Raw genomic sequence first — 19,628 nt, forward strand, 5'->3', positions numbered from 1 at the left:
GGGGGGGACTCATACTGCTTTCAGCATCAGGGCTCAGTCCTGTCCCGTAATAAACACCCATCCACAATCTTAACTCCACCTAGACACCTGGAGGTGACTCAGTTCACAATGTGCACATGCAAGACTCAAATGTTGCTAAGTATAAAAAAGCAAATACTCTTAGGAGATGAAGGATAGAATGAAAACGAAGGTAAAATGTAAACAGTGACTGCTTTGACAACATGGATTACCTTATGGTTTTTTCATGCAGTACTGTGAAATAAATCCATGCATTTTCCTTACAATTTAAGGATATGAACTTAGATCCCTATTTCAAAGTTAGTTTTATCACCTGCCCCACTTAAAGCCCAGGGTGGGTGATAGTTGTAACAGTGCTGTACAATCTAATGAGACTGCAAGGACAGCGGTAAAAAGTGAGTGGGACAGTGCTTAGTGATGAAGGGGAATGGGATATGACAAGTGGAGTGATGTAGGTGTCAGCAGACTTGAGGGAGTGTTGGTGTTGAGATGTTGTGGGAGGGTACCTCTAAAGGTGATGGGAAAGGGGTATTTTTTCCTTTCTGCTCCTAGAGCCTTCCTTTCATTTGATCCCAAAAAACTGGGGCCTTTTGTCTAGTCTAGTCCATGTTGCAACACAAAGGCACCTACAAACATCCTGTATAACATTCAGTGCAGGAGTAAGTGTTTCTGTTGAAGGAATTTGGAATGGAGGGCAGGAGACTCATCAGAGTACGTGACTATCTCCTTTCTGGCCTTATTACATTTTAACTAGGAGTGGGTCTGTCGTTGTAGTGTCTTGATCCTTCCAGCCTGTCAGACCGGTCGTACTGGAATTGCTTTAACCCCAGGCTGGTTTATTTTGGGTCTCAAGGGCCTTTCAAGACTCGGTATGGGGGGACCATGTGCACCCCCTCCCCTTTAATTTTAATAGTTGCCATGGGGTTTGGGATCTCCAGGGCCTAAGGAGGCATGGGGAGGGGGCCTCGTACCCTGGGGTCAGCGGACGTCTATCCTGACCCCTTCTATTGCTTTTAAATTGTATTTTCCTCAATGGGAACCGAGTCCGGGTGAACAAAATGGCCAGCCACAACTTTCCTCACAGTTTGTGGCCAGCCAATCACGGCATTGCTGTTGACGCGTGGATCTGCAGATCTTCCTTATTACTAGATACACATAAATCTTTTTACTTTAATAACTCCAAAAATACTGCACAGATTTACACCAAAGTACAAAAAACACTCCCTCTAGACCAAGATCTAGCTTTCTGCCAAATTTGGTGTAATTCCGTTCAGCAGTTTGCGCTGTAGTTGTGTCTAAAATCCCTATGGGAAATTGCATGTTGAAAATGTGCAGCTGTAGTGACTGGTAAACAAGTTTTGGAAATTTTGTAGAGATTCGTCAAACGGCGCCACAGTTATTAGCAAAAAAACAAATATTTTACTATGGAAACAACCTATAGTAGTGTTTGTTAAATGTACTATAATGTAGGACTGATTAAAGAATTTTGGTTTTTTTTTTTTTTCACTTAATGCACTACATCTCCTAAAATGCACCATATTGTTGCATTAATTGGAGTATTTAGATTGACATGGATCAAGGATAATTAGAGCTTGTGACCAAGACCTTGTAGGTTGAAACACATTGGTGTTTTACTTTTCCTGAGTTTTGGAATAATACATTTTGATAATTTTGGCCTTTCAGTGCGCAACGTGCCACTGTTCTTTATATAATATGTGCAAAATATATTTTACAAAATATTAAAGAATCTAATTTAACATAACAATGTATAACAAGAATTACAAATCTAAAATTCATATGTGATCAGTTAAGAGAATTTAAGAAAGTTAAAAATATTTAGCAATTAAAAATATAAAAAATGATCAATATTTAAAACACTTCCCAGCCTACTGTTTAAGCAATAGTAGACCCAGAGAAGTAACTTCAACAAAAAAAAAAAAAACTTTGAAAAATAACAATACACGTTACATTATTGAATACGTCTAAAAATAACAAACAAATCAGTGAATATGGACAATAAACGATTAATAAAATCAATCTAACTAATTAACAATCATAATTAACATTTCACATAAAATTACCCAGTAAATAATGCACACGTGACATAATTTACATAATGAGTAATCATAGTAACAATTTAAACATAAAAATGGTTTATAACTATTTCAACTTAAATACTGAAAAAATTCCAACCTATTCCCTTGCAAACAGAACTCGCTAATAAAAAAAATTCAAATTAAATTCACAAAATGTTCAAATATGTTACAGAATTAAAAAAAACAAAAAACTATACTCTATAAAAATAACATACGCTTAACTTTAAAATAATATTATCATACCAAGCAAAAGCTTATATAGCGTAACAAAAAAATTAAAAAGGATATAATTTTCTTACTTTACATATTTTGTCCCTCATTTTTGACATCACAATATTTTGGGCATATTTGTATCTCTGGATAATTTTGAAATAATATTTTGGTGGAACATCATTTTGCAAATGTGATCTCCAGGAATTGTAAAGGAAGTGTTAGACTATACTAATCTAGGCAGTTTTTTATATGTGAGATATTACACTCAGTGCAACTTATTTGCCTTGCTGGCTGGTGCCATTCTTTCGGTTTATTGGGTTCTTTCTCATATATTGTGTATGTTTAAGTGCCATCAAAGTGCATACTTTTGTTTTATTTTCAGTTTTTTGGGCCATCGTGAGTGGAGTTCTGATTGCTTCCTCCAAAGACGTGGTGGCATATGTATTTACCAGAGACAAGTAGGTAATTTTTCATACTTCTTTTTACTCTGTTCATCTTACCACTACACTTCTGATTTTCTGGCATGTTTATTACATTTTTATAAAAGAAGTCTGTAAATAGTGTCTCCGGTTGCGAAGACTGCCAACAGTGTATCAAAATAAAACACATTTGGATCACACGTGATCTGTTAACTGGGAAACAAATTCTTAATGATGTGCACCCTACATCTCTTCTGGCACTCTGCAATCCTCTAAGTACAGGTTGACCCCAAAATTAAGACAGTAAGTGTGAATATAAAATTCATTTTTTTCTGCTTTTGCCAGAAAAACTGTGATCAAAATTGCATGTGCTTTGGTGCTGTTTGTTTGCACTTGCTTTATGGCTACATACGAATACTCAATCATTATTGTATTCATTAAATTGATGGAAAATGCTGCTTCATATAGTAGATAATCATAGCTGTGCAATATGCTGTTCTTGGGTGTGTGAACATACCAATGTCCCTTTTGTACTCCAGTAAGCTGGCTGGGTTGAAGAAAAGGGATATCACTGCCTTGCTGAAACAGATTTGAATGTGCTATTTTTGTCATCTGGTTGTTTGCCTAGTGTACACGTCACTGAAAGACCATAATTATATCTAACTCTCCCGTTGGCAGTCTCAGAATAGAGGCAGAGGGTTGACGTGGCACTAAACGATGGTCCCCTTCTTCATATCCTGGTTCAGTATCTGTGCACACTGATGACTCTGAGAAGTTTGCATTTTTCCGGAGACCACTACACAACGTTTCACAACCATAAAAGCCATGCGTTAAATGTTTACATGCAACTACAGATGAATCAATTTGTGATTTGTTTTGAACAGAAGAAATTGACCAACGGATCACTTCCCGTTGGGAGCATACATTTTCCTATTTCCTGCAGTTCTTTGAAGCTTTTTACTGTTTAAAACTCTAGTGTAGCCTTATGCTGTAACCTTCCGATCCATTATGATTGAAGGAACTGGGGAGTACCCTTAACTTGAATGACTTTTTGTAGCCTAATTGGTATGATTAAGTATTAGTTGTGTCTTCCCATAGTACCTGGATAATGTAGTCCTGTAGTACTATCCTGTGTATCCTCTACCCTAGAAATTTTCAGTTTAAAAGATTGTGTGAGGGGCTGACACTCAAATAATATTTGAGTATAAGCACCTCATACACTCTTGTATTTTATCCTACAATGCAGAATGGTTGCTGATTAGTCTTCCTCGAGAATACCATTTGGTGGCTGGTAGGAGTTAAGGGTGTAACAGTAGCTCCTGTTGTCTGGGTATGAAGGGTCTTTAAAAAAGGACCATCATTTTTTATCACTTCATGATGAATGTCAGGTGTTTCTATGATAGGTGCCGGCTACACACACACCTTGTAGTCTCTACTGTGGGTGCTCCAACCTGGAGACAACCCTGCTGTGAAGAACATCACTCAAGTCAGACTGAGGCTGAAAGACATCCTGAAAAGGCTGCACAATAGGACAACCGACCCAAACCGGTTCTGTAAGTGCAGACTGGGACTACACATCCCCTTCTGCTATTCCTGTTTCAGAGTGGGAGCCGATGAACCACGTGTTCCAGGTCTCTCTATCCTAAGGAGAAGTGCTCCACAGAGTCCCCACTGACTAGTTTGCAACCTGAATTGGTATCTGCTTGACAGCTAGCTTCCTGCAGGTTAGATAACAACGAAGAGTGTGATCTGGAAGAACTGCATTTGTTGTCCTGTAATACCTGGATCACGGAAGGAAGAAGCAAGCCACCCCTGCAATTACTGCACAGACTGCCGGTGTATACTGAAGCAATTGACCTTGGTGCTGTGGTCCATTCACCAAAGAATCTAGTAGAGTGAGACTAGCATGCTTCAGAATCAGAGCCGGTTGCTGAAGTTGAGCAAAGAAGTGCCCAAGCCGATCATATCATCATCCCCACTTTTGTGGCTCTTGCAAGAGTCTGCCTGATTGGGCACACAACCAGTAAAAACCGATAATGCAGTGCAGGCCAAAGTTACTGATGGTGGTGATCTGTCCCCATGTGGCTCCTGCTGCTGAACTAAGGCACCATGTCCCAGTGTGTCTCAACTGCAGAAGCAGTGATTGGCTGTCTATTCCACTGACTGTGCCTGATTTGACTACGCCATCATTCACCAATGTGCATCAGGTGCCAAATACCTGCCTTGGGACCTGCTCCTAGAAGGAAGACTGCATCATTGTGAGACCCAAGCTGCCTGCGATAGCCAAGAGAATGAGTGAGAGGCTGAGCCCAAATACACCCAGAAGAGCCAAATAGCCTACGAGGGGGAAGTTCTCCATCTCCACTAATTACACCCACTAGACCCTAGAAAACAAGAAGAGTGAAAAAGGGAGGAGGGGGGAGTGAGAGGGTGCCTGCATTCCAAGAAGTATTAGCTTTGGCCCTGCATATCTGATATCTGGTACTTTTTGTCTTTGTGTAGTATTGAGTTGTTTAATGCAATAAAGGGCCTTTCCTTGCTGAAAAGAAGCACTGGACTGGGCAGTGACGTTATTGCTGTGCTGGGTGTTTGTTGAGCGCTGCGCCTGATTTTGATTGTATAAAGATCGATTGGCCTCCTGTGAGGCATAATTCTCCAGCACAGGATTGTTTATATATTCACTTGCATGAATTTTTCCCTGCTGTCAGGCTAGGAACCCCCGGTAAGTTTAAACTGCAGTAAAATTGTCATAGGCCCAAAACAGTGTTAACCTCCATGAGATCAGTCAAGCAATCAGTCATTTGTAGAGTGCATTGCTGTCACCCCAGGAGGTATCTGTGCGCTGGGGTGCAATGTCTTTGTCAAAGAGCCAGGTTTTGAGTCTCTTTCTGAAAACTGCCGGTGAGGGAGATCTACAGGCGAGGAATGGGAGGGGTCCTGTGACCTTTTAGAATATGGTTTGAAACATATGGATTGGTATGAAGAACAAGGGGAAGCCAGTGGACTAGATACTTCTCCAGATACTGGCATGCTCTCACCTCCTACTGTGGCTACGGAGGAGGGAGTTTCATATGCTATTGTGGTGTGTAGGGCAGCTGAGGTCTTGGACTTAGACTTGCCTATGGTGCCAGCCAGGACTATCCTCCTGACTGAGGTGCTTCAGCTGGGAGTATCGACATCTGAACCAATGTTACCCTTTAATGAAGCCCTCACTGATGTCCTGCTGGGGACGTGGTACAAACCCAGCACAGAGGCTCCTGTAAATAGGACATTCACCAGCTCAGAAATGATCCTAGTTTCCTCACCCAACACCCCACCCCAGAGAACTTGGTGTTCCAGGCCTCCACTTCCAATGGTGCCTTCCCTTTAGCTCCCCCGAATAAGGAATTAAGGAGGCTGGATCAGCTTGGAAGGAAAATGTTTTCTTCCTCCAGTCTGGCATTGAGGTCTGTGAGCACCTCATGCCTATTGTGCCGTTTTCCCCATACTTCATGGGATACGGTGGCACAGGTGCTGCCCCAGGTCCCGGAGGGCGTGCGGGAAACTCTCTCACAAGCTGGTAGGGTTTGGAGAGATGCAGCAAAGTTTACATTAGTGTGTGGTTTGGACACCACCAACTCGCTGAGTAGTGCGATTTCTTTGACGGTGGCCCTTCGTCACCACGCCTGGCTCCGCACATCTGGCTTTTTGGGGGATGTCCAGGCAAACCTTATGGATAGCCCGTCGATGGCTTGCGTCTATTTGGAGAAAAAGCAGACTCTGCGCTTGAGCGGTTCAAGAACTCTCGGGCTACGGCCAGATTCTTGGGCCTCTCGGCGCTTGCTCACCAGCAGTCTGCCTTTCGCCCCTTTCGAGTTTGCCGAATGGTGTGGTACCACACCACCCACAAATCAGCCACCGTCCTCTGTCAACTTAACATCCAGTATGAGGACGAGGTTGTGTTACCTTCAGGCCCAGAGATTCTAGCCATAGGTTGGCCACCACCCAGCCCCCTCCTCCACAGCACCCAAGTCCTCCTAGTTTCATTCTGCAAGACCACTTGTGTCCAGATGGAGGGAGGATTGAATTTCCTCTCCCTCCCTGGTGGTTCATACCATCGGACAAATGGGTCACACAGATGATACAGAAGAGCTATTCCCTCCACTTCCAGTCTTTCCCTCTCTCTATAGCTCCATTAAAAGAACAGCTGATGGAGGATCATTTAGTCTTGCTCCGCAAGCAAGTTGTGGCTCTTTTGGCCAAGGGAACCATAGAAAGGGTCCCAATGTCAGAAGTCCCGCTACTTTCTGATTCCCAAGAAGAATAAGGGTCTTCGCCCTATTTTGGATTTACGGGTCTGCCTTAGATCAAGGAGATTGGATGGTAGTGCTGGACTTGCAGGGTGTGTATTTTCACATCCCTATCCTGCCTGCCCACAGGTGTTACTTGCGGTTCAAGATGGACCACAAGCACTTTCAGTTTACTGTGCTTTCCTTCGGTCTCACCAGTGCCCCTCAGATGTTCACAAAAGTGATGGCGGTGATAGCAGCTCATCTGCTCAGGTTAGGGATTTCAGTCTTCCCCTACCTCGACAACTGGTTGTTGAAGGCTCCTACGCCCCAGGCTCTCGTCACCCACCTTCAGACCACGGCAAACCTCCTGCATTCTCTGGGTTTCACTCTAAACGTGCCAAAGTCACCCCTGACTTCCTCTCAGAAGCTCCCTTTCAACTGGGCTGTTCTGGACACAGTGCAGTTTCGGGCTTATCCTCCCGAGCAGTGAGTCCAGGATATTCAGGTTATGATACCTATGTTTCTCCCTCAGTCCTGGATTTCGGTGAGAGAGACTCTGAGGCTGCTAGGCCTCATGGCCTCCTGCATCCTGTTAGTCAAACATGCCAGATGGCATATGAGGGCTCTGCAGTGGGACCTGAAGTTCCAGTGGGCAACGCGTCCGGGGAATCTCATCTCGTCAACACGGTTCAGATCTTGGGAACTGCAGAATACCAGGTGTGGTGGTTAGTGAACTGTGGTTTGGTCAGAGGCAGACTCCACTCCTTTTCCCCTAACCACATCTCACAGTAGTGACGGATGCGTCACTACTGGGATGGGGCGGCCATCTGGAAGAGGTGGAGATTAGAGGCCTCTGAACTCTGGCAGATTCCAGACTTCATATCATCTTAGTGGCACTCCTGGCGCTCCTACTGACATTGAAAGCATTTTTTCCTGTTGTAAAAGGGAAGATGGTGCAGGTGTTCATGGACAACACGACTGCAATGTGGTATGGCAACAAGTAGGGCGGTGTGGGGTTGTGAACACTTTGTCAAGAGGCTCTGCGTCTCCAGACATGGCTGGAACAGCCGGGCATAATCCTGGTGGTTTAACACTTGGCAGGTTCTCTGAGCGCCAGGCCGGACAAACTCAAATCAACTCTGCGCCTTTATGCGTGGAGATTGAGTGGTGGCAGTTGATGGCTTTTGACCTTCCTCCCAAAGTATCTAAAGTTATTTTGGTAGCCAGGTTTCCCTCCACTAAAATGGTATGCGCTTGCCATTGGAAACTCTTTGTATATTATTGTGCAGAAAGATCTATTGATCCTCTTTCTGCTTCTCTTTCTGATATCCTTCTCTTTATACTATTCCTTGTCCAGGAGGGTTCTGCCTTGGGTACTCTCAAGGGTTATCTTTCTGGCTTATCAGCATTTCTTTGGCTGCCTGATCAGCCTTCACTTTCAAGTCTGTTATTGTACATAGATTTCTTAAAGGACTTGTACATATGTTTCCTTCTACACCCTTTGTTATGCCTCAAAGGGACTTAAATCATGTCCTCACATTTCTCATGTGTGCTCCCTTCAAGCCCTTACACACTGTCCCCTCCGGCTGCTCACCATAAAGACCGCCTGCTCAGTGGCAATAACATCTGCCAGGAGGGTGAGGGAGATGCAGGCTCTTTCATCTAAGCCACTGTATCTCACTATATTCCTAGACAAGATGATTCTGACAACTCCTGCCTCTTTCCTCCTCAAGGTGGTGACCCCATTGCATCTGGGTCAGAACATCACCCTGCCCACCTTCTTTGCTCCAACGCATCCCTCTAAGGAAGAGGAGCGAATCCACAGACTGGACTCATAAAGAGCGTTGTCGTTCTACCTTGACCGCACAAGAGTTCGGGTGGATGATCAACTCTTTGTTGGGTACGTGGAACCAAAGAAGGGTCAGGCAGTGCAGAAACAAACCATTTCGTGCTGGGTCGTTCTCGGCATTAAAATGTGCTACGCACCGGCCAAGAAGCAGCCTCCTGAGAGCTTGAGGGCTCATTCCACCAGGGGCAATGCTGCTCCCACTGCGCTTGCACAAGTTGTTCCAGTCCTGGATATCTGTCAGGCAGCAACGTGGACATCTTTGCACACGTTTTCAAAACACTGCTGCCTGGACAGTCCGGTCCGGAGAGACAGACACTTTGCCCGTTCGGTCCTACAGGACTTCTAGTGTCAAAAGATTGATCCCCAGCCCCACCGCCAGGAGGTTATGGCTTGGGTATCTATTCTAAGGTGAGGAATCTGCAGTTAGAAGTCTCCAGCAGATGAGCAAGTTACTCCCCTTCGGTAATGCATTATCTTGTAGAGACTGTCTAGCCTCAGATTCCTTACACCCACCCATACCTCCCTACTCTGCGGATACGTCTAAATTGGGTTATGGTTTATCCCTTTCAGGGCCTGTTTTGCACAGACTAACTGTGGGTTCTATCCAGAACTCTGCGCTTTTGCCGTGGAAGTTCGCGCTCCAGGGTTGGTGCCTTTATAGGGAACCGTGACATCACAGACTGCTCCAACGACGCTGACGCCACGCGGATCCAAACAACGCCACCTGGCGGTGTGCGCAGTTTACTGCTCAGCCAAAAATACCAGATTCCAAGCTGATGCCAGGAAATTCCACGGTAAGGAATCTGCAGCTAGATAGTCTCTACCAGATAATGCGTTACCGAAGATAAGTAACTTGTTCGATAGTCCTGTAAATCTGTCTTCTACTGTCTAGATGGAGATGGGAGATATATTGATAAATTAGGCCAACAAGTCCATCTCATAGCAGCAACATCCATTAAAGCAGTAAATGCCTTGGCCATTCTAAGCCACTAAGACTGCCAAATGTATCACCGCATTTCGCCTCTCCCAAGATCTAATGGCTGAGGCCAGTAGAGAAGAGGCTAAAATCATTGTCAAGGAAAGGGCTAATGCATCAGCTTTCAGTATAGATGAAACCGTGGATGTCACAAATGCTAGAGCCTGTTCAGCTGCATGAGCAGTGAAACTGAGAAGACAAGGTTGACTCGGGTACACGTTGTTCAGCCCCGAAGTTCATTCTAAGATCCTCAGCGTGCCTTTTTGACACATAAATCCTGGTTGGTAAGCACATGGAATGCATGTTTAAAAGTATAAAAACGCACACTTGCTAGAAATCTGCAAAACAGATGCACCCTTTCCATTTGCTTTCATGGCTTCAGAAGCTCACAGGCCTACAGAGGAGGCTACAACTAGTATAGGGTGTGGAGAGGCAAAGAGAACCACATTTTTCCCCCTAAATAAGCCAGATATGACCCAAGTTATTTCTTGAACCCAGGGCAACATGATGGCTATTAAGAAGGAAGAGTGTTGCTTAATCAGACTTCAGAATAATCAAAAACAAACTTTGCTAACCAACCAACCTCAATACATCCTGTATGGGTTACAATGTCCTGTTTTGCTTCTGCTTGGAACTAGCTTGCCACAGATCGCCAACTGCTCTACTCTGGAATTTCTCAAAAAGGCTCCCAATCATCAGCGCAAGATGTCGCACCATCTGCACTTGTGAGAACTGAAACAAGAACAACTGCTCTTCACTCCAAAAGGAATGAACTAGAAGGTGCCAAAACCCCAAAAGGTATCTATTCCAGGTTCTTCCTGCTCAAGAGAAAAACATGGGAGCGGAGATCAGTTCTAGACCTTTAAGAACTGAATGTTTCTGAAAAAACAATTCTTTAGAATGGTCTTAGTGCAGGAAGTTGTTCTGATGCTTCAGGAAGGAGAGTCTGTTTCCTCCCTGGATGTTTACTTCCATATCCCAACACACCAAACTGCAGTTCTCATCTTGGATCCTCCATTGCAGAGGAGCACTACTAATTAAAAGCACTGCCTTTTCAGACTATAGACAGATCTCTGAATATTCAGGGACTGTCTAGCCCTTGTGACTGCCTTGCAGATAAGGGTACAAGATGTACCCATACCTGGATGACTGGGTCATCTAGACTTTATCAGAGAAAGTTGCAAGCACCTCCACAATTGCAGTCTTTTTCCATGAGTTTGGTTGGACACAGAGGATACAAAAATCATCCATCTGCTCTGTGACAGAGCTTTAGTTTCCAGGAGCTATCCTGGACATGCAGCTCCGAAAAGTGTTTCCCTCAGCAGTGTAAGTGGCAAAGCATCTTTTTGAAAGAGGTGGCTCAAAGCAGGACCTACAAATCATTGCTAGGCTTCATGTTGTCATGTACTGGATTAGTGACCTTCTGTACGGTGCAGATTAGGCTGATACAGAAAGTACTGGGCCTTCAATGAACACCAGTGACAGGAAGACTCCAAATAGACTTTGCTTTGGTAGAGATTCCCAAGCAGTCTCCATGCAGGACTTTTATTCCAGCCCACCATAGGCAGAATTACTATAACAACTGATGCACTGGTGAAAAGATGTGGTGCTCACATACAAAATTTGTCTACAAGAGACCTCAGGTCAGAAGACGAAAGTTCACTCCAAATAAACTGCTTGGAGCTGTGAGCCTTCATACTAAGCTTAGGCTTACAAGCTTTCATTTAAGGACTGACAACACAACCTTGACATGCTGCATTAACACACAAGAAGGTACTAGGCCTCTTCGCTCTCAGAGGAAGCATAGATGTCCTGGGACTAGATAAAAGCAAGCAAGGTGAATATTGCAGGGGAACATGTAGCATGAGTCCATAACTGCACGTCAGACCCTCACATTTGTGCCGTATCAGACAGCCACAAGTGGGAGCTCGACCAAAGTCAACTGCACTGGGTCATGCAACTTTGGAGTCCTCAAACTCATTACTGTTTGCCAACCTGTAGAGCAAGAAATCCCAGTACTAAACCAATAGAAACTGGGAGCCAATGCCCAAGGGCAATGCCTTTTCAATGACATTAGTGTATACCTTCACTTGTGCCTTTCCGGCATTTCCCCTCAGTTACAGAGAGATGAGGAAGGCCAAGATGGACCACTGCTCTTTCCTCAGGATTGCTCAAGTGTGACCACACCAGTTCTAGCACAGTGACCTGTTGACTGTAAACCATACCCCCCAAAAACATTTCAAGATCTGTCCCACTTTTTTCTCCAGGCACGACAGATTAGTTTTTTCCACACCCTGAATTTGCTTCACCTTACAGCTTGGCGCTTAACCACTTAGAGTCCAGTCATCTTAACAGTCTGTCTGATTATGTAGAGATATTAGTTTAAAGCACAAGTACCTGCTGCAACAAAGATGTACACTCTAAATGGAAGCACTTGTATATGATATGAGGACATATCCCTATATCAATACATCCCCATAAGGTGCTACTGTTTTTACTGTACATGGCCCATAATGGTCTCAGATTCTTATTGGTCAGAGTTTACTTGTCTGCAACCTAAAGATTTAGGAGAACTGATAATGCATTATGTTTATTCTCCTGTCAGAAGCTCACCTTTGCCATCTATTAAATACAGTGCTGAGTCAGTTGAGGCTGCCTCCTTTTGAGATAACCAATAGGGCACGTCTTCTGAAATGCATCTCATGGCAGGCTGCACTATTGCTATACATCCCTTTTACAAAGAACATTATCATCTTCTGCACCAACCCTAAGTTCCTGGCCAAAGTCCCATTCAACTTTCATCTAAATTAACTGTTCATTCTGCATTCTTTCTATCCCAGTCTAGGCACATCAGCAGAATTATTTTTGCATGTGTTAGATGTCTGATGTTGCATCAGGATCAACATGGATAAATGTAGGAAGTTGGCTTTGTATATACTATTTCAAAGTAAGAAATAGTGTGCACAGAGTCCAAGGGTTCCCCTTAGAGGTAAGTTAAAGATAATTCTAATGCTCTATTTTGTGGTAGTGTGGTCGAGCAGTAGGCTTATCAGAGGGTAGTGTTAAGCATTTGTTGTACACACACAGGCAATAAATGAGGAACACAAACTCAAAGACTGATTCCAGGCCAATAGGTTTTTATATAGAAAAATATATTTTCTTAGTTTATTTTAAGAACCACAGGTTCAAGATTTACAAGTAATACTTCAAATGAAAGGTATTTCACTCAGGTATTCTAGGAACTTTGAATAATCACAATAGCATGTACAGTTTTGACAAACATGGCAATAAGCTATTTTAAAAGTGGACACAGTGCAAAAATCAACCGTTCCTTGGGGAGGTAAGTAAATGTTAAGTTCACAGGTAAGTAAAACACTTACAGGGTTCAAAGTTGGGTCCAAGGTAGCCCACCGTTGGGGGTTCAAGGCAACCCCAAAGTTACCACACAAGCAGCTCAGGGCCGTTCAGGTGCAGAGGTCAAAGAGGTGCACAAAACACATAGGCTTCAATGGAAACAGGGGTGCCCCGGTTCCAGTCTGCCAGCAGGTAAGTACCCGTGTCTTCGGAGGGCAGACCTGGGGGGTTTTGTAGGGCACCAGGGGGGACACAAGCAGGCACAGAAAGTACACCCTCAGCGGCACAGGGGCAGCTGGGTGCGGAGTGCAAACAAACGTTGGGTTTCAGATAGGAATCAATAGGGAGACCCGGGGTCTCTTCAACGATGCAGGCAGGCACAGGAGGGGGTTCCTCTGGGTATCACCTCCTGGGCTAGGCAGAGGGTCGTCTGGGGGCCGCTCCTGCACTGGAGTTCGGTTCCTTCAGATCCTGGGGGCTGCGGGTGCATTGCTGGTTCCAGGTGTCGGGTTCCTTGTTGCAGGCAGTCGCGGTCAGGGGGAACCTCTGGATTTCCTCTGCAGGCGTTGCAGTGGGGGCTCAGGGGGTCAACTCTGGCTACTCACGGGCTCACAGTCGCCGGGGAATCCTCCCTGTAGTGTTAGTTTTCCGCAGGTCGAGCCGGGTGCAAAGTGGAAATTCTCATGCTTCCGGCGGGAAACGTGGGGTCTTTAAAGTTGCTTCTTTGTTGCAGAAAGTTGCAGTTTCTTGAATAGGGCCGCTGTTCTCAGGAGCTTCTTGGTCCTTTTGATGCAGGGTAGTCCTCTGACGCTTCAGAGGTCGTTGGACCCTGTTGGATGCGTCGCTGTTGCAGTTTTCTTTGAAGTATGGAGACAGGCCGGTGGGCTGGGGCCAAATCAGTTGTCGTCTCCATCTTCACTGCAGGGCTTCAGGTCAGAAGTCCTTCTTCTGCTTTAGGTGCAGGAATCTGTCTTCCTCGGTTCTGGGAGCCCCTAAATACTGAATTTAGGGGTGTGTTTAGGTCTGGGAGGGCAGTAGCCAATGGCTACTGGCCCTGATGGTGGCTACACCCTCTTTGTGCCTCCTCCCTGTGGGGAGGGGGGCACATCCCTAATCCTACTGAGGGAATCCTCCTTCTACAAGATGGAGGATTTCTAAAAGTAAGAGTCACCTCAGCTCAGGGCACCTTAGGGGCAGTACTGACTGGTGGGTGACTCCTCCTTGTTTTCCTCATTATCTCCTACAGCCTTGCTGCCAAAAGTGGGGGCAGTGCCCGGAGGGGCGGGCATCTCCACTAGCTGGGATGCCCTGTGGCACTGTAACAAAGGGGGTGAACCTTTGAGGCTCACCGCCAGGTGTTACAGTTCCTGCAGGGGGAGGTGAGAAGCACCTCCACCCAGTACAGGCTTTGTTCCTGGCCACAGAGTGACAAAGGCACTCTTCCCATGTGGCCAGCAACATGTCTGGTTTGTGGCAGGCTGGCAAAAACTAGTCAGCCCACACTGGAAGTCGGGTATGTTTTCAAGGGGCATCTCTAAGATGCTCTCTGGGTGTATTTTACAATAAGGTGCACACTGGCATCAGTACCAAACTTCCCAGTTTTCAGTGTAGCCATTATGGTGCTGTGGAGTTCGTGTTTGACAGACTCCCAGACCATATACTCTTATGGCTACCCTGCACTTACAATATCTAAGGTTTTGCTTAGATACTGTAGGGGCATAGTGCTCATGCACTTATGCCCTCACTTGTGGTATAGTGCACCCTGCCTTAGGGCTGTAAGGCCTGCTAGAGGGGTGACTTACCTGTGCCACGGGCAGTGTGAGGTTGGCATGGCACTCTGAGGGGAGTGCCATGTCGACTTAGTCATTTTCTCCCCAGCAACACACACAAGCTGGGAAGCAGTCTGTATGTGCTGAGTGGGGGGTCCTTAGGGTGGCATAAGACATGCTGCAGCCCTTAAGAGACCTTCCCTGGCATCAGGGCCCTTGGTACCAGGGGTACCAGTTACAAGGGGCTTACCTGAGTGCCAGGGTTGTGCCAATTGTGGAGACAAAGGTACAGTTTACGGAAAGAACGATAGGGCCTGGTTAGCAGGGTCCCAGCACACTTTCAAATAAATCATAACTTGGCATCAGCAAAGGCAAAAAGTCAGGGGGTAACCATGCCAAGGAGGCATTTCCTTACAATAAGACTTTAGACTTTTGTGTCCTTCTGTTTTTTTGGATCAGTTGTTTGTTTTATTTGGTCACCCAGGCAGTGATCATCATAGTGCAAGCAAGGAAGTGTTTGTTGACTGGCAGTCTGCATTATTTCTTGTCACAGTAAAGCTAATTGCTCACTTCAAGGCAGATTGAGGTATGATTCTGCGAGAAATATGGTGAGGAAGGAGTGTCTATATGGGATTTTTTCACACATCATTATGGAAAAGGAGGTATTCTTTCACTTAAATCTGCTGCCTGGATGCGAATGCCTCAGCCAATGCAGCAACACTTCAGTGGGTCCTGTATTTCCACCTAATCTGTTTCAATAAAGGTAAGCCTCTTTCCCACTTTATTCATATTCATTGCTACTTATTATTCTGATCCAGTGCTGGAGAAGAAGTGAGATACTTACCTGTAACTCCAGTTCTCTGATGTTAGTATTTTCAGTATAGTCACATGCAAACATCCCTCCTCCCCTGTCAGAGGGTCACTATCTATTCACAGTTGTGTTATGAAATCTGAATGTTGGTGGCCACGATGGGAGGAGTCCAGTGCAGTTTGAGTCCTCTGCCTAGTGGCAAGAGATACCAAGCTGCACACAGTCGCCTCCTGGGTAGCAGGATCCAGCATGCTCTTTCAGGGTGGTGATCCATCACATCCAATTGATGTGTCCTTCAAACCGCCCAGCATGGCTAATCCCCAAACCAGAGTGAGTCTAAGTCCATTCTGAAATAATCCATTCTGCTGCAAGAGGTGCAGGTTTTACTGTCCAAAGGAGCCATTGAGAGGGTTCCACACTGATGTAGGACAGAGTTGCTGTTCTCGCTAGGTCCTCGTGCCAAAGAAAGGTGGAGGCCTTTGGCTAGTCTTAGATCTTCGTCCTTTGAATGTCTCCCTGCAGAATGGACAAATTCAAAATGCTCATGCTATCCTAGATTCCCTCTGCTCTGGACCCAAGCAACTAGATGGTGTCCTTGGATCTGCATGACCTGTATTTTCACTTACCTGAGCTGCAGTAACACAAGTCTTAACCTGTGTTTTAAGGTAGGCCAAGAGCATCTTCAGATTGCTTTATTCTCCTTTGGCCTCTCCAGTATCCCTCTAGTGTTCTCAAAAGTTATGACAGTGGTTGCTGCTCCTCTTCTGAGATCAAGCATTCCGGTTTTCCCCTTCTTGGCGACTGGCTGTTAAAGGCAGAAGATGCATTGCAGTACTGCAGTAAGTCACAGAGCACCTCCAGATAACTACAAATCCCTGACATCATTGAGGTTCACATTCAATGAGCAAAAGTTGCACTCTACTCCTTCATAAGAGATTTACTTTCATTGGCGCGGTCCTGCAAATGGTAAAGGTCAGAGCCTTCCCTCAGTTGCAACTAGTCCAGGGCATTTGAACTGTTGTCCAGATGTTTAAGCCTCTCTAGTGGATCTTGGTGAGAGCAGTTCTACAGCCTCATCTAGCCTCCTGCAATTCTCTTGTCAACTACGCCAGGTGGCATATGTGAGCTGTGCAATGGAATCTGAACGTCCAGTGAGCCCAGCACACAAAAAAAAAATCTGCCATGAGATTATGAATTAAAACTACAAGAGCGGCTGCTGGATCGCGATTTGACACACAGCTATGCCCTCTCCCTTCCTCACCCAGTGTTGACAGTCATGACTGATTCATCGCTGCTGGGTCAGGGAGAACATCTGTGACATCTCTAGCAGAAACTCTGTTCCTTATAAATCTGCTTCACTTGCAGGCCAATACATCTGGCTCTGAAGGTCTTCCTTCCATCCATCAAGGGAAGGCTGGTGCAGGCTCTTGCATGCAACACCATAACTATGTGGTTAACAAGCAAGGCGAAGTGGATATGGCCCCTGTATCAAGAGGCTCTGCGCAACTGCAGTTGGCTGCAGATTCAGGGCATTTCTCTGATCGAGACCCACCTGGCAGGATCCTTGAATGTCAGGGTGGACAGCCTCAGTTGGCTGGGTCTGGCGGGACAGGAGAGAACCTTGTTTTTTCGCCTCAGTCAGGAATGTGCAGTGTCAGAGTTTCATCGAAGACATTTACTAGGAGATTAATTCTGTCTGAAAAGGAACTCATGCTCTTATATTCTTTCTCCACCCCTACCTCTCCTGTCCCGTGTTCTGACAAAGATCAGGGATGACTCTGCCCGAATTATCCTACTAGCTCCGGATTGGGCCAAAAGAGTGTGGCATCCATTACTTCTGGGCATGAGCATCTCCTCATCCAGGCTACCACTTCGGATGGACCTTCTGTTGCAGCAGCAGGGCAGGGTCCTTCACCCTAACTTGCACAATCTACACCTCCGTACATGAGGATTAAGCGACAGTCCATTTTGTTTGCTTTCCCATCTGAAATTGTGGATTTTATCCTTTCTGCTGTTGACACCCTTCCACGAGCGCCATTCATGCCAGGCGGTGGTGCAAATTTGTGGCCTTTACAAGTCAAACTGATGGATGTCTTATTGTTTGTTGTGTTTTTGGAAGTAGGCACTATTCAAAGGTATTTGTCTGACCACTTGGCCTTTTTGTGTTTGCCGGACCAAACATTCTTATTTAAATCACTTTTGGCATCTGATTTCTTAAAAGTTTGACATGTGTACCCTTCCAGTCCATTTGTGATGACATTTCTCTTGCGTACTCCCTTCAAGCAGATGCACAGCTGTTTTTTGCAACTTCTGACCTTAAAGACTTTCTTTCTGACTGTAATAAAATGCTTTTCCCATGATGGAACTTAAGACACTGTTGGTGCAACTTCTCTATACCATGTTTTTCCAGACAAACTGGTGCTGAGGATTCTGGCTGTCTTCTTACCAAACGTTGTGAATTATTTTTGTGTATGGCAGTCTATTGCTCCACAAGTGTTCATTCCCCCCCTTCACCCTTTGAAAGAGCAGAAGAGACTGCGTAGGTTGGACCTCAAAAGGGCTTTAATACATCGGTCATATCAAGGAACACCATGTTGACAGTCAGCTGCTTCTGGGCTTTTCTGGGGTGAAGAATGGGAAGGCTTTGCAGAAGTGGACTCTGGCAAGGTGAATAGTCCTCTGCATTAAGATCTGTTACTCATTGGCCTAAAACCAGCCTCTGGAAGGAATGAGAGCCCGTTCCACCAGGGCAAAGCTGCTACCACTGGCTTGACACATGGACTTGCCTGTCCTTGGTACCTGCCAGGCTGCAACATGGGCACTGGTGCACATGTTCACAAAGCACTACTGCCTTGACTGCCAGATCCAATGGGAAAGTCATCTCGACTTCTCGGTCCTGCAAGACGTTTTTGGTCCGAGACCACTCCACAGACCCTCCACCTTTTGGATGGACTTCCTTGGCATCTCTTCTAAAGGTGAGGAATCAGCAGTTAAAAATAGCCCCCTACCTTCAGAACCTCTCTTTCTGTTGGATAGTCTACACAACCGCCTGTTATTAAATGACATCCCACCTACCTGTGCTGTGGAATAGCCCCTTTTTGCATCTAAAAAAGGTCTGAGTCTCAGATCTGCACACTGGTACTGGCAATTATTTGAAAGTGTTCAACAGGAAATTTATGTCGGCGCACAGGTGTGGCTCTTATTTGCGGCTCCACTGCATGATTGTCGAAAAAGCTTTTGGATCCAGTTTGGCGACAGGGGAATATTCTAAAGGTGAGGAATCTACGGTTAGATACTTGTTAGAAATGGGGTCTTTGGTTGTCAGTCAGGCTACCCCCTATCTAAGCAAGGACCCTCACTCTAGTCAGGGTAAGCCACACACAATCCAAATTATCCTGTGCCCACCCTCAGGTAGCTTGGCACTGAGCAGTCAGACTTAACTTAGGAGGCAATGTGTAAAGTGTTTGTGCAGTAAATCATACAATACCACAATATAGCACCACAAAAATACACAACAGTGTTTAGAAAAATATAGAATATTTATCTGGATAAGTGCAGGTCAAAACGATTAAAATGCAATAAGTATAGGTTGAGATATCACTGAAAAGTGATATAAAGTGTCTTAAGTCCTTTAAAAGCAAACAAAGTCTCTTTCAAGCACAAAGTACCTGGTTCACGTGAAAAATCTCCACAAAGAACCGCAGAGGAGGAGAAGCGTGGAAACAAATGGGCGTGCGTTGATTTCTCAGGCAGCACACAGTGATGCGTCATTTAGTTTTCAAGCAGGGATGGATGTCCGCCGATTTCCGGCGCTTGGTCGTGGATCCTCTTCGGGTTGCGGGGTTTTAAGAT

General features: G+C 45.3%; 1 protein-coding gene across 2 annotated transcripts in view; it reads left to right on the forward strand.

The window, feature by feature from the left end:
* The window catches only part of LOC138285877 (multidrug and toxin extrusion protein 2-like), a 445,083-nt gene that overhangs the window by 317,533 nt on the left and 107,922 nt on the right, over positions 1–19,628 (forward strand). For both annotated transcript variants that reach the window (XM_069226369.1, XM_069226368.1), the window contains one exon: positions 2,710–2,785. In XM_069226369.1, coding sequence (XP_069082470.1) covers positions 2,710–2,785 — 76 coding nt within the window. The remainder of the gene's footprint in view (positions 1–2,709; positions 2,786–19,628) is intronic.

This window comes from Pleurodeles waltl, chromosome 3_1 (assembly GCF_031143425.1).
Source record: "Pleurodeles waltl isolate 20211129_DDA chromosome 3_1, aPleWal1.hap1.20221129, whole genome shotgun sequence".
NCBI lineage: Eukaryota > Metazoa > Chordata > Amphibia > Caudata > Salamandridae > Pleurodeles > Pleurodeles waltl.